General features: G+C 38.5%; 1 protein-coding gene across 2 annotated transcripts in view; it reads left to right on the top strand.

Moving 5' to 3' along the window:
* The window catches only part of LOC128895637 (adenylate cyclase type 6), a 45,835-nt gene that overhangs the window by 4,619 nt on the left and 26,101 nt on the right, over positions 1–15,115 (top strand). The window contains exon 2 of one of the 2 annotated variants that reach the window (XM_054158395.1): positions 9,424–9,590. In XM_054158395.1, coding sequence (XP_054014370.1) covers positions 9,510–9,590 — 81 coding nt within the window. In that variant the 5' untranslated portion in view covers positions 9,424–9,509. Of the gene's footprint in view, positions 1–8,502; positions 9,591–15,115 lie in introns of those variants that run through there. The other variant, XM_054158403.1, reaches the window with a different exon arrangement.

The raw sequence follows: 15,115 nt of genomic DNA, 5'->3' as shown, positions 1-15,115 counted from the left end.
GCTACGAGTGTTCCGCCTTTTAATCAGCTCTTTTGATTTTCTGAGTCGCGTTACTTTTTCTTATTTAACATCACTATTCTACAGACGTCCTATAACCTAGACTATATCATAACAATGTATTTTTTAAATAAAAAGAAATATATATATATATACATACATTTGTTTTTATTTAAAGAATACATACCTTGTAACAAAGAGATGTCTTGAAAAAAAAGAGATGTCTAATTCTGTTAAATCAACTTGACGCGAAGCTCGACAATTTGATCAACACTTTCCTAGAAAATTAACACAGAAACCGGTTTCCGACGATGAAAATTGTATTTTTTTAGTGGTACGATTCGTTGCAGGATTTCCTATTTTCTTCGCGTTTCATCGGTTAAGCGAGCTGAGTCACAACCTGCAATCTTCTCGCGATAAATGGGAAGTAAACTCGTCCATTGGACAAGTATTACTTTTCCTGTGGATTCACGAGCGTCTTCAAAGATTACAAAGTAACCGCTGATCTCAAAGACTGGAGAACGGGATACGGGAAACGGGAAAGCGTTGCAAAAGAATAATGCTCGTCTGGCTGGTACGATCGTTTTACCAGGGAAAGGTTTTTGATGACGCAGAAAAATCGAGATATTTCCGACGAGGAGGTTTCGACCGCTACGAAATGGAATTTTACCTAAAAATTGTGGAACACTTTTGCGTGCTTTTTTTCATACTCGTAGAATTCTTTAACAGAAAACGAATTCCAATTTGTTTCCACGGTTTTTTGCGACGCACGCCAGTGTATTTCAACCTTTTTTGGTTTCTACACCTACTTTTAAGTATTAGTACAGTATTATTTATCACTGTAGGTTCCCTCTCTTCACGAATGTTGTTAGTTGGTAAAAGTATTAGGGTGAACCGAAAGTTATTTCCGATTTTTCCTGCTTCTGTTTCTGTATTTTTTTTTTCTTTTCAACGAATTGTCGACTAATTCAAAGGGTTCAACTCCCGATGACGTCATATATTATACTCCAGCAATAAGAAATAAACCAAGATAAAACGTTTTCAATACTTGTAAAGACTAGCGATAAACGATATTTCAAGTAGCCATCCTTGGTGAATTGTAGAACGAAAGGAGTGCTTGTTATTACAATTATCGCACCCCTGACTGGTTGAGTCGAGGAAAGGCGCGGAGTTGTTATTTCTTCAATGTTTATCGTATCGAAGTCTATTATAGGTATTATTTCACCGTTATTCACGAAAGGATGGTTTCGTTCAGTGGTCCACGAATGATTGATTAGGCATACATATACATAAGTAATATAATAAAATAACCTGAAAATAGAAAAATGAAATTGTTAATTAAAATATCGAGTTACAACTCCATCGATGATCACGAATGAAACAATCTGATTAACGAAATAATCAGAAATCGACCAACAATTCCAACGATGCGATAAATTGACGAATAATCTGAACTAAAAAATAAATAAACGTAGAAGCAGACCTTAGAAGTGTTGAGCAACGTTGGTCAGTAGTGGTCAGAGGTCAGCTGTGGTCATCCTCGGCCATCCTTAGTCCACCCTTGCCCAGGAGCCCCTCATCTCTCGAAGAATCTGGAAAAGTAAACGATTGCAGAAATGTAATATGCTTTCATACTTCTTATTTGTGAAAAGTGGAAGGGACGTGGAGAGTAGATATAAATTAATGTAAATGTCATATGGAAAAAAACACGTATGTGCAAGATTGGTAATTTGCACCAAACAAGACTGGACCAACAGATGCGATAATCACGAACAACAGAGGCTGTACTCTTATAAAATGAAATAAAGGAAAGAAAAGAAAAGAATAGGTTACGCGGCTCACCCTGTACAATATGATGCAACGTTAAAGGAAAATGAAAATGTAACGCGTTAATTGGCGTTCTTGTTTGTTGATTATCGGCCAATGGAAGATTCGAGTTACCCTTTAACGGCGACGCTTGACATTATACCAATCAGCGGAAGCACCTCGACGCAAGCATCGGTTTCCTGCTTAAATATCAACTGTGTTCCGGTCAGATTGTCGGTTCGCGGGTAAACGCCACGGTTAGGGCTGAATTAATGCTGAACAAAGACACGGATTGCATTTCCACGAACAATGAAGTTAATTCGGTACCGCAAGACCTATAAATTCACGCCAGTACTGCCATGAAATGTTGTATATAGGTCGCACAACGCCAAATCGATTACTTTTGTACTCGATGTCAGGGATTTTGCTCACGTTGAAACGGATTGCGATCCGTGTAAAAGTGAGAAAGATTTGCGTGGTCGTTAGGCTATTTTTGAAATTGTGCAAAGAATACGTAACGTCAACTAGGGTGGGTTGAACTCGAAAATTTTGTGAAACCGACAACGAAAATTCTAATACAAAAGACGGGGCTCTGTATCGTAGAAGATGGAACGTCTGATGTAGCCTGATTTGATTCGTAAGAAATAATTTTTCATTAAAATTACGAAAAACGGGAAAAAAAAAGTTGGTTGCGAGTAAGATTCACTATCATACCGTACGTTTGCAAATATGATTCATTATTTGCTGTACAATTAACTCCGCCGACTCTGTAGGACCTAATAGGACGTAAAGTGTTGCTTCGTTACCACGTCGGAGGCATCTTGACGATACGGTTAATTGGTTTTATTTGAAAGTTGAAGTACCCTTGAAGGTTCTGCGACTCCAAGAAGTGATATTGCGCGCTAAGAAATCGAGTGAAAACTCTGGATACAAGGAAAGAGCGACCGACTTGAAGTAATGAGGTGTTACGAGGTCTTTGTGCCATTCGTTTTTAATGAAGAGCTGCTTGGCAAATAAAGTTAATGGCCTCGAGCGGTGTGGCTAGATCTGGCATTTGCGAGTAACAAAAATATAACCAAGTCCTACCATGCTACCGTCATACCGTCTACATGTATCAGAGTCTCGAGAACAGACACATCCTAATGCAACATTGTGTTACGTCAACACTTTTAAGTATACACCAAATTTTGTCAGTTGACCTATTTCATTTCAGAAATAAAAGTATTTCGGTACGAGTTAGTTATGAGATAAGAAGAAAGGAGAAATATCAATTAAACCAAGAAAAAAGCCAAAATTATATTAGTATCGCTACGTTCAATTTTTCCTCTTTATAATATTAGTATAAATGAGTAGTTAAAGTTTGGATGATATAAAGTAATCCATATGAATTTTTACGAGTTGTACGTTTTAACGGTAACTCGATCTTCTTGGTTACCCTTTTGTCTTCGTCGTAATAATTACCTTGCGCAACGACTTTCCGTGATATTTTTAAAATACCTCCAATTCTCCCTGTCTAAAGCTAAAGATACATCAATTCTTATTTTTGTCAACGCTGAACCGAGAAAATATTTCAAGAGGTCACGCTCTGTCTATTTACGTTTCTAACACGTGCTTCCGAACGCTTGTAACTCTTTTTAAATGTTCCTATACATAACCACACAATATATTCCGCACACTGTGAAGTCAGGACTATGATTGATAACGAAGCAACTGACGCTATTGTACGAAATGTTTGAAACATATTAGCGGAAGATACAGCTTTAACCTCTATGACTCGTATGACTCTATCGTGGAAATGTTGATAATCGTATTTTCATACATTGTTACAAATGTAGTTAATAATTGCGCAGGCTCTAAATTATTATTCCAGTCGTAGCAAGCAATGTTATCTACCTTATTGATTTCCCAGTTTCGCGTTATCGTTATCATTATACACTCTGAACTGTGTATTCAATAACTAACAATGGATATTCGCGAAATATTCTGTATTATTCCCTTCTGTGACTACTTTACAGACTCATAGAACGGCTATAAATAAAAGATACAAGATTTTTTAACAAATTCTTCGTGGTATTAGGGTGAACCAAAAGTTGGTGTGATTTTTCCGTTGCTTCGGTATGTGCAATTTTTCAAGTCATTCAAATTACTTCTCTTACGCGAGTGTTATACATATATCATTTTGTAGCTATTGAAAAGCTCTTTTATATTTAATTATTAGCTACATTAATTTTATTTCGTTTTAGTAAAATTATGGAAAATTTTGAGATTCGAGTAGTTTTGCGTCGCTACTGGAGGCAAGAGTTTAAAGCTACCGAAGCAGCAAAGAAAATATTATATTCATCCTTGAACACTCGCTAAGAACTTTACACGTTCTCTTCGGTTCTGCTTCCTTTATTCCAAGTAAACAATAGTTACAATGGTGGCGCGAGGAATGTGGCTGTAAATAATAACAGACACATCGCATCGCTGGAGGCTTAAGCATAAGATTGAAGCGAAGCTTGCGACCTTCTAAAAGCAGCGTTAATTACGAACCTTGATCTAGACACTGGATACAACGGTACCAGCTGCGCCCATGGAACCCCGAGAACAACATTAACGATCACGCCTACGAGACAAAAATCGTTCGAATGCTTGAGAAAATAGCCCATTCCGTTGAAAACAATAACGATGGCCTCGATAAAAAAAATGATCTCAGCATTACATGCGCCCTTTGAAACAGTAGATTTCTATCATAGAACCAAAATAACGGAGAAATTCGAATGTTCCCATTTAAACGGTCCACTCTGCATATGCGGTTTCATTGCGGAAATTATTGAAGGAACTTGATAGTAAGTAGTCTATCGATTACCGTTTACCACAATTGAGATTTTCGTCCTGTCATTACCGTCCAAACCACAGTTTCTCCAAACGCGGTGTATTCATGGAGTTAGGATAATTGCAGTCCCAATGGCGTTCGATCTGTCGCTCGACAAATGGAAACTCGGTAGAAGCAGAGTTGCCGTTTCGATTGATTCCATAGATTCCCGTACGTTTACATGTACAAAGACATCGTGGACATCGTGGAGATTGTGGACATCGTGAACATCGTGGACATCGTGATGTTCACTTAAAACATATCGTTCAAAATTTAACCCTACGGTGCGGAATTTTTCGTATAGGAGCAAACACGGTTAACGCTCTCTACCGTAAAAATTCTGATGGCAACTGTCAGATGGCAATGTGCACAATGCACGTTCTTCTTTGACGGTTTCTCGCGTTCAATAGTAACCAAAATGTTTCGATGTTTAACCTGCATACGAGATACGATTAAACCAAAGCAAGTAAAGTCATAGAATAATTATCTCTCAAGCGCATACAAATCATTTCTACGATTGCCCCGTGTGCCTGTGAAACATTTCAAAGGCTCGCGTATAGCATGCAGAGCTTGAACCGCGTGACGATTATCGATCGCCCGATTGCATGCGATTTCGCATAATCGGTACTAGCCAAGTTCGGCCAACGCGCCCCGTTTTCATTGTTTCGTCCGATTCTGATAATTATCCCAATTTTCTATAATTTTTTCATTGATCCCTGACAAGGTAATAGGTAATAGAAATTGTATGGTTCGCCAGTCCCTATCTTCTTTATTATATAATCGTGCTTCAACGATTTATACGCGGTCCTGATTGCTTGATTCCGTGGACTCGCATCTTGACTACCAATACGCGTCGATACTACTATGGGAATGGCTGTTAAACAATCGTTGCAATTAAATTCTTCAGACGATAGGAAATATATTTATTAGATTCCGGAGAAAATTCATATTTTTCATCTGTTATACGACTTTCATTCTACGATACGCGTATTCTTGAAATTCACAGTGTTAGTTAGTGTGAACTTTGAAATCCGATGGCGACTACAGGGAAAGGATTTCAGAAAGCATGAGTAGTAAGGTAAAATAACTAGTACTTGAACAAATTTCGATAGGTACAGTAGTGGAAGAAATTTGTTTATAAATAAATGTTTAGAAGCATGACGAATGATCCTATCATTCGCTTTTAATAAAGACACCGGTTATTGATATTTCATATTTAGATAAACGTACCTATATATTTATTTATTTATTAAGTATTATAATAAATATTATTTATCTTGTTACTGTTTCGTTGTAGTTATCAGGGGAGAACACTAGCTTAACAAATGAATGTTGGGATATGTAAACCGCAGCTGGCGATTAGAGCGATCGAATCACGGGAATCGAGTAGTACGTCACAGGATAGCACAACCCAATGATTACTCCCAAAGCATCCCATGGGCCGCGACTTTCGGAAATTCGCAATGTTCCCATTCCGCAAATAGGATGGCGCCGGTGCATCCGGGGAAATGCACCAACATCCGTTGCAGCGCCTTCGGCGAGGGAGAAACAAATTCGTGGAGGCAATTTCATGCGTGATCGCTTCGAATTCGACGGATTTTTGGTGGGGAAAAATGCTGACGATTCACGTTCCGCTGGTGTCGTTAAGGGAGAGGTCAAAATATTTGAATTAATGTCGTAATAATCGTAAACATTTCTACGGGGCTAAAATTATGTTTCGATACAATCAAAAACGATAGAATCTAACATTTGTAGAGCAATTAATTTTTGCAACCTCTTTAAAGTTCGCCGATACTAGCCGCATTTAGTTTCTTTAACAGCTCGCTAAAAAAGAAAAATGTCCGCAGTCTTTAAGATATACGAAAAGGAAAAGTCAAGTCGCGTTACATTTCCTTCAAATTAATACCCAAACAAGTTTCCTCTGTGTAGACCGTCTAATCCTCTTAATAACGACGATTCAAGCACAGTGTATTTGTCGCTAGAAACGAATCGACGGTAAAAGGTCAAGCGTCGAGAGCGTTCGCGATCTACCCCGATAGATTCCAAGCGGCGCGTTTTTTCTCCCAGCTTTCTCGGGCTGTCGTCAAACGCGCAAAGCCACGAAGGACAAATTGGAATCTTTAGATGACCCTCGAAGACTCTCGAGAAACGACTCGCCTCCGCCACTCGATATCGAAAATTCTTTTTTCTCTGTTCCGTGACTGATCGAGTCCCTGGTCCGTGGAGACTTCTCTCCAGGGTCGTCCGTTGTCCCTTAAAGTATTTTATTTGCAACCCTACCGCCATTCTCGATTTTTTTTTCACCCTACGATACGCTGGCACGCTTTTATCCACTCGAACGGAATGTCTTTGCTTTCTCCGTGAGAAAATGTTGCAGACAGATAACAGTCATAACACGTCTTTATTTTATCAGGGGTTACTTGCAACGAGAAATTTTATATTTACCGAAGAAAATGAACGTACCATGAGTAACTTTAATGTTTCGACATCTCACATTTTTCACTACGTCGTGTCGTTTTATAACTTTGTCTACAACGAAGGATAAAGTATTTTTAAAGTGTTATTTTATTACACAAATAAACGATTCCGAGTTACCTTAAGGCACTTATTTTTATTTCTACGTACTTAGTTACACGCGAAATATCAAAAAGAGAAAAGTGGCCGGAGGTATCACCGGTACCCTTGCCGTAATTGCGACGTAGAAGCGATAAGTATATTGCATTCTTCTACTTTGCCGATCTTATCAACCTAAGAATATAAAGTTTTTATTATAGGGACCTAAGAATATTCACGTCGGTGGATTTACACCATTTTCATAATGAATGTTGTTCTCATTCTGGTTAGCAACTGATTGGCGTCAGCGAGACCATAAGGAAATTGTACCTCGTTGACACTGAAACTTGTTTATAGCGTTTATATGTACTAGACGATTTCAAATATTTCTTAGTTACGGGGATGCTTACTCATAAGACATGAATTCACGATTGTGAAAACGAGTAGTAATCTGTTAGAAATAGATATTTGTATGTATAAATTATGTGATATATTTCTTAATGATATAATAATAATACTTAACCTCTTCACGCCCTTATAATCATAATTACTGTCGATAATAAAAACAATAAAAATTTGCTACTAGCACAAAAAATGATCCCCGAAGAGATTAATAAATAAATGAACATACAGGTACGTTTATCTAAATATGAAATATCAAATAAGTAACCGGTGTCTTTATTCTAACCGACTGATACGTACTTATGAACAAAATTTCTTCTACTATACCGTACCCATTGTTCCTTAAACACAAAATGAAAACGAGTAGAAACTTTTTCCATTAGCTTCCTACGAATATTACGATATAAAAAATGTTGAAAGTGGGTCAATTCAAGTAACTTTTATCAGTTTTTTTTTTATCGCGACGGAACGGTAAGCGAATTCTCCCAGCGACTAGTGTTCATTTTCTGGTTTTTAATTCGATTCGTTGCTTCAGAAATCGATTAAAGTCCACGACAGAAACGTTCGCAAATAGAGTTGGAGGAAACGGAGTCACGTTAAAAATTGATACGCGTCGCTGGCCTTAAATCGATCTCCACAGACGACGACCCTACATTCCAGCGCTCAGACTCTAGTTTCACTTTCGTCAAGCGTTTTTCACGCTATCAATTTTGTTTTTATCCTCTGTTCCTATATATCCGGGATTTAGATAACTGAAATAAAGCTCAAAATGAAATATGAAACAGTTTGTATCGATATATGTGAACGTACGATACTTTCATAGCATATGGACAATAACAATGAGAGAATATAATAAAAAGTATAATTGTAAATACAGTGTAGCGATTGTGACAGACGACTGCGTGGAAAATTCTTGCAGAATTTCGATAGTTACGTAGTACGTTTGATTCCCCTTTTGTGTCTGACACTGATAAACGGCTAGAGGGTTCAGCGGAGGGTTTGCGTGAATCGTTATTGTTACTTTCGTTGCTTTACTGCCACTAATTGGTCCAATCGACAGACTTTGAGGCCCAATTACGTTCCACTCTCCCCTCATTTTACATAATTCCTTACAAATGATGGTATCGATTTGCTTTTTCATCCTCGAATGCATCGTGCTATTTTCACGTGATTCCGTCTACGGTGCCGTCGTTCATAAAATTGCTATTCAATGAAAATCATTGGATTTATTTACTGAAAATATTGTCTTCGTTTTCTAGAACAATACCTCGTCTGTACGGAATACATTATATATTAAAATACAAGAGCTAAATAGAATAGCTGAATACCTGCTATTCATGAGGATTTTAATGTAAACATTTTATCCAATGATAAAATTAATTTCAAAACGACTTCATGATGTCCAAAACATAAACGGCGTCATTTAAAAAAGTCAAGGTGATATTTACATTTTTACGTACAAAGCATTTTGTCAGATTGAAAAATATTCGAACATGTAGCTTATCAAGAACTGTTGTTTTAAACTGTCGTTTAAAACATTTTCATTAATTTGTGCTAATTTTTGTTCAATTTATCAGCGACCTGAGACAAATTAAAAAAAAAAAAAAAAAAAAAAAAAAAAACCGAAAAGCTAATCCCGTCTCGAATAAAAACGAGCATAATTTTCTCCGTGGTGTTCCGTGACGAAAACGTAGTTTTCTCTGGAGAAACAGAGAGTATGAGAAAGAAACAATTGTTCCGACCCCGAAGAATGGAACGTGAGTGCAATGTCGCGAGGGTGGCAAGACTGAAAATATTTTTCTGCTTGGCAGGGGGAGCATGAAGTAGCGGACCACGGTGTTTCGTTGCCCAGAAGGGCTCTAAACCAGCGCGAGAAAGAGGGACGTACCATACCAACATGGAGAAATACGGCGTGGAATTCCCGAAGCACGAATGGAGCCACAGACTCAGTCTTCGTGCCAGTCGAAGGAGCCATCAGGTAATTAAACATTTTCTCACGAGTTTTTCTTTAAGAGCGTTATAATCCGAAAGACTATCCGACATTTTCTAGGAAAAACTAATGAAAATTAAACGTAAGGGAGGAGGTTACTCGACGCAGGAAATTATTGTTTCGGCGAAAGGGTATTCCAAAGATCGATTTTTCACAATAAACAATCAACGTTATTGGAACCTTCGGCAAGCGCGTCGCACGGTATTTTGTTTCCCATCGACCTGTTATTTAAAAGTACGAAGCGCGCGTAGCGACATCCATTATTCAAAAGCTCATTCTTCGCTGCGAAATGCACTGTCATGCGTTATTACATCGCTTCTACGAATTACAGGGCGGAAAAGAAGCGATAATCCCGTTAGACGAAATTAAAATCGAATCCCTCGGACGCCGTGTAAACATGAACATATAGGGGGAGCTTCGCAACGAATTAATTAATCAAACACGCGTGTTTCGAAGCCGATTAAGCCGGGCGCTTCTCACTGCGCGAAACGATCGCGTTCCTCGATACGACATTCTGCATCGTAAACAGACGAATGTAACGCCATTGGAGGACCGATTCTTTTCTATCGAAGCGAATACGATCGTCCATGAAACTACAAACGAACGAAATCTGCAAATTGAGCGTCAATGCCAGCTAATGTGGTGGAACAAAGTATTCGCATATCGCGATGTAATATTAAATGACGATGGCATTTCTACGGAATCTTACAATTTCCTACCCAGACCCAAAGTTATATATTATTTTGAGACTTGTTATGGAATTTGAAGCTTTTCGAAATTAAAGGGGTCGAATTAAGAAAAATACGTGACAAAGTAGACGTTTAGATTAAAAAGGTTGAGCAAAATACTGAGTTAGATCGTAATGACCAGATTTGGTCTGGGTTAGTCCAAACTTTGAATTACCTTGTTAGGTCTCTATTATGAAACCATGAATTTGTCAAGCTTCTATACAAGTTTGGGCAGTGTATTGTAATATCGCGCTCCTATACCCAAGAATAAGGAGTCAAACAAGAAGACGAAACGTAGGGTACGAGATTGGTCGCGTAGGTAAAGCGGTCGACTGTGGATCGTGGTTTCGAAGCTCTGTGCCTTATTTTGCATTTAGACTCCTACAATATAGAATTTATATGCATGCCTCGATTCTACCACCCATCCTCTGATGCGTTTATGGATCTTTGTTTGATCTATCTTATGAAGTTGATGAAAAGTACACAATTTGAATGAAATGTTGACAGAATAGCAGCTTTAGCCAACGAATCTGCAAGCTTGTTATCCGATACGTAACAATAAAGGGGAACCCATGTCAAAGTGATTTTCCTGTCGACAGGCCTTCCCTTGAATCTCGCTGAACCATGTTTGATTTTTCCTGAATCAATTTGTTTGATGGTTACACGAACTTTTATCGAGTCGAAATACATTTATTTCGAATAACAGATACAAATATCTTAAATTAATTTAAATTATCTTTATCTTTATCTTTATTTAGTTTTCTGGTCTTATAAACTGCTGTCCTCCTCAGGTAATACTGACCTTTACCAGGGAGGGGACTGGACCAACGGACGCAAATATTTACACCGTTACAAATACAAGCATGTAGTGCTCATTCTCAACAGATTGAAAAGGATAACTTTTGATTTCTAAAACAATGAGATTTATGTAAATACTCCCAGCCAAAGCAGGCGAGTGTAAATCGCGAAAGAAACTTTTCGGACCACCTAATATAACCGATTGCCATAACTTTCTTAATCCGTCACAGGTGAAAACCTCGCTTGCTTCACAAAAAAAACACATCGGCACGTGCAAAATCTCTTCTGTCTAACGGTTCTCGTTCAATTCTGCTTTATATCATTTCATTGAAAACAATCCTTTGTAGTTTGCGTTCCGAGGAAAGGTTCGAATCGGCAGAGAACGTCGAACGTAACTGTTGATGCGGAAAACGATTAATTAATCGTTTCGACGATCGAGCAACAAACACAAAGGTTCCGAGTGGTTCCATCTGCTTCCATTCTCGCGGAAAGTACATGTGAAGCGGAGCGCCCAATATTTAAAGTAAATTCCCACCGCGCGACATTTTCAACCACCCTGCCGCGAAAGAGGACGGCTCGTACTACCGAGTTTCCACTATTCTCTTTTTCGACGAGCAATTATTGCTGCCTGCCGAGTTAAATTTAACGCTAGACGACCACCGCAGGGTCTGAAATCGCGAAAACCTGGTCAAAAATAGGAGCTAACAGATAAATATAAAAATTGGTACGTCATCATTTTTCCGATCGCTGATTACGAATCTGACATCAGAATATCGAAATTCAAATGGCAAATTCCTGTGTTAATTTAGTCATCTACTTTCGTACTGTCAAATAAACAATACGCATTCTTTGAGAAGAGTACGATTATTTAATTTCTATATCATCGTGCTGAATTATTAGACGATATTAAGCAAACAGTGTATGAAAAACAAATCGCTATGGAAATTTTGGCTCGTCGATTTGGTAAGTACCCGTCGTGCTGGGCGGCGGATGCTAAATGTTCAAACGTTTCGCGTTTCACATTTCGCGTTTCAAAGCAACCGTCTCACACTTGGTAAATTTTGAACGAGTCTCAGAATTTCCATAATTCCACCCACGCAGCGGGTAAAACGTCAGAAGCGTTCGAAATCAACGAAATTTGTTACCGGGTAAAACCGCTATCTAATAGCGTATTATAATTGAAATAGTTAAATGGGGAATTCTACATTGACAAGTTTTAGTGAGAATTATACCAGAGAACATTTGACCTGTAACTGTTACGCGATTAATTATAAAATCCGACGGAGCTTCAAAATCCGTGCTATTAATTATTATTATTGATTATCGAATCAGTTTTCTAATTAAACGGAATTCGGTGATTCGGAAATTATTTGTAGGCTTTAATACCAAGGATTGCCAAAATAATTTATAAATTTCATTTCGTGTTCACAGTTGAAAATTTTGTTTTATTTTGTTGGTCTTTATTATCTGTAAAATTCAAGGTCATCATTTTGAATAGTTGCCGTACGAGTGCCTCGAAACAATTTATATTCTATTACACCGATAAAGAAAGGAATTGTCACCACGTTACGTGCCATTCGAAATCAAACAACTCCTGTTGGACAATTTTTCTTCTATCGCTTAAAGTAAGCGGATTTTAAACAGATGACCTGTTTGAAATGCTTCACCCTGTACAACATTTTTCTAGAGACCTTTGTATCGTAGCGTGAAATCATAGAATAACTGTTATCGTTTGTCGACGGGGCTAGCTGGAGTCGAGAGAGTTCCAAACTGTCGCGTGTCGAATGATTTCTTTGTCTATGCATGCACATTGTACTCGATCCGCGTGAAAACTTGATAACGTATCACCTGCCATGAATTTTCGAATACATGCTACCTATTCGAATTCGCGTTAACTCTGTCATAAAGCAGAAAGTTGGAATTGTTTTTCACTTTCCTCGGCTGTTTCACATTCACCGACTGATATTACAATTGCAAAATGCAAAATGACGGATTCACCATTACAAAAGTACACAATGTATAAAATTGTGAAAGGCTAAGTTTGCGTTCGATTAGAAAGACTTTGGAATGCTTTTATAAATTTCAAACACGTCGTTACCAACGAAATCGGAATAAAAGAAAATTACGTATCGTCGGAGTGTAACACACTCAATTACCGTGGACATGAAATTTTACGCGATGTAGGGGAATAGTTTGCCCCAAACGGTTCGATCATAAACGACACGAATTCCCCGTGAAACCCTCTTTGTTCCAAGATAACGAGGTCCCTGGGCGAGTGTTTCTCATTTTTCTACGTCGTCGAGCAACCTAACCGCTCTTTTATTCCTCGTAGCGTGCAACATTTGCATCGAGCCTCGTTGTTACTTGGAGCATCGTCCGCTCTCCCGACAACTGATTTTCCATTCGCTTCTCGTCTCGTCTCGTCTCGTCTCGTCTCGCAGAAGCCGTGAATCGCAGCACGAGGTCGCGGCGTCGCAACCAGTGATAATTAATGGAGCACGTTCGATGGTTGTCGGTGATTAACGCGTTCGCGGTACTTAGCGACACATATCGGGCTACAAAATTATCGGCGGGTCTTGTTATCTCCCCTGTGCGTAAATCGTTTCGACCGTGCGCGTACAACGAAAGACTGGATCGCGATAATTAAATCAAATACCAAAGCTCGATCAAATTAATTCAACCGCATCTGTCGTAGTATTTAATTGAAGAATGGTTGGGAAATGGCAGTCAGATTCATTTGAATTAAGTCTAATTAAATTTTGAACAGCTCGAGGTCCAAACTGTTGCCGCTATTTAATTGCATATAAACATTTGGGTTGGTGTTTAAGTTGATGCTTTAAATTTTGCTGGCCAACAGATGGAATGGAAACTAATGTAGCAAATCCAAGTGCTATTTGTATCTTATAATTGGTCCGCGGATTTTTATGCGTTTATAGAAAATTGCAAAATACATACAGTATGTAATAATATAAAAATAAACAATCGTATTATGATATTTTCAGATTGAAATAAATTTGTATCGATAATAACCTTACCCAAGAAATGTTTAAGAAGAATAATCTGCGAACCAAAACACCAAACTTGTTAGAATTCGTTTCAACGGAGCAGCTGGCAGATGGGTTCTTGATTCGATTCTTTAACTTGTCAGACCTTAATTAGTTAGAAGCGCTACCAACGAACCCGATCCCTCGTCAATGATAGCTCACGAAATTCCTCAAACATCCCTGCCACTGTGCTCCAACTTTGCAGAATATACACGCACCGAAAGTTTTGGTTAACTCGTTAGTAGTTTGCGTTATATTCGTGACCCTTGAACTCGACAGGGCCCAAGTGCTATAGAAGCCGATACTAACTCCACGAGTAAACAACTTGGCTGGAACTTGGAAGGCTCAAGTCGACCGGAATACAGATTTCTGGACCAACAAAACTACTGTGTATCTTTCGGTGGTTATCCGCAAAGCATTCGAAACATTACGGCGATAACCCCGCGTTTCTATTACGCGACCTATCAATAAGTCTCTACCGCGAGCACACTGGACCGGCTTACGGACAATACGATGTAACTCACAGTTTGTGAATGACAAACCTTTTTAATCGACTCCGTAAAGGAAGAGGTTACTCAATTCGACATGATTTTTTTTTTTTGTTTTATTTTATGTATTTGAAAACGTAGAAACATGTTGGTGGTTCACTGGATGAAGAGCGAGAGAACGTATTTCTCGTTGTTTTCACTTTAGATTCTTATTGTACAGACCTATTCCAAAATTAGGAATTCTATTTCTCTGATTAAATACGATACAGTCCGCTATTAGTGTGGAATGAGTGTAACATTTATTAACACGATCCATTTTTCCGTCACCCTACAAAATAATCCTGTACGTCAAGTTGCCGCCGCGAGAGGAACGGAACAACGTGATTGAACTCATCGTCGCGTGCTCGTGCCCTAACGTACGCTTCTCTGCGCCGACATCCGCAACTGTCCCTCTG

This window comes from Hylaeus anthracinus, unplaced genomic scaffold (assembly GCF_026225885.1).
Source record: "Hylaeus anthracinus isolate JK02 unplaced genomic scaffold, UHH_iyHylAnth1.0_haploid 0, whole genome shotgun sequence".
In the NCBI taxonomy this organism is placed as follows: Eukaryota; Metazoa; Arthropoda; class Insecta; order Hymenoptera; family Colletidae; genus Hylaeus; species Hylaeus anthracinus.
Note: the sequence above shows the minus strand (reverse complement) of the source record. Positions and strands in the feature narration are given on the sequence as shown.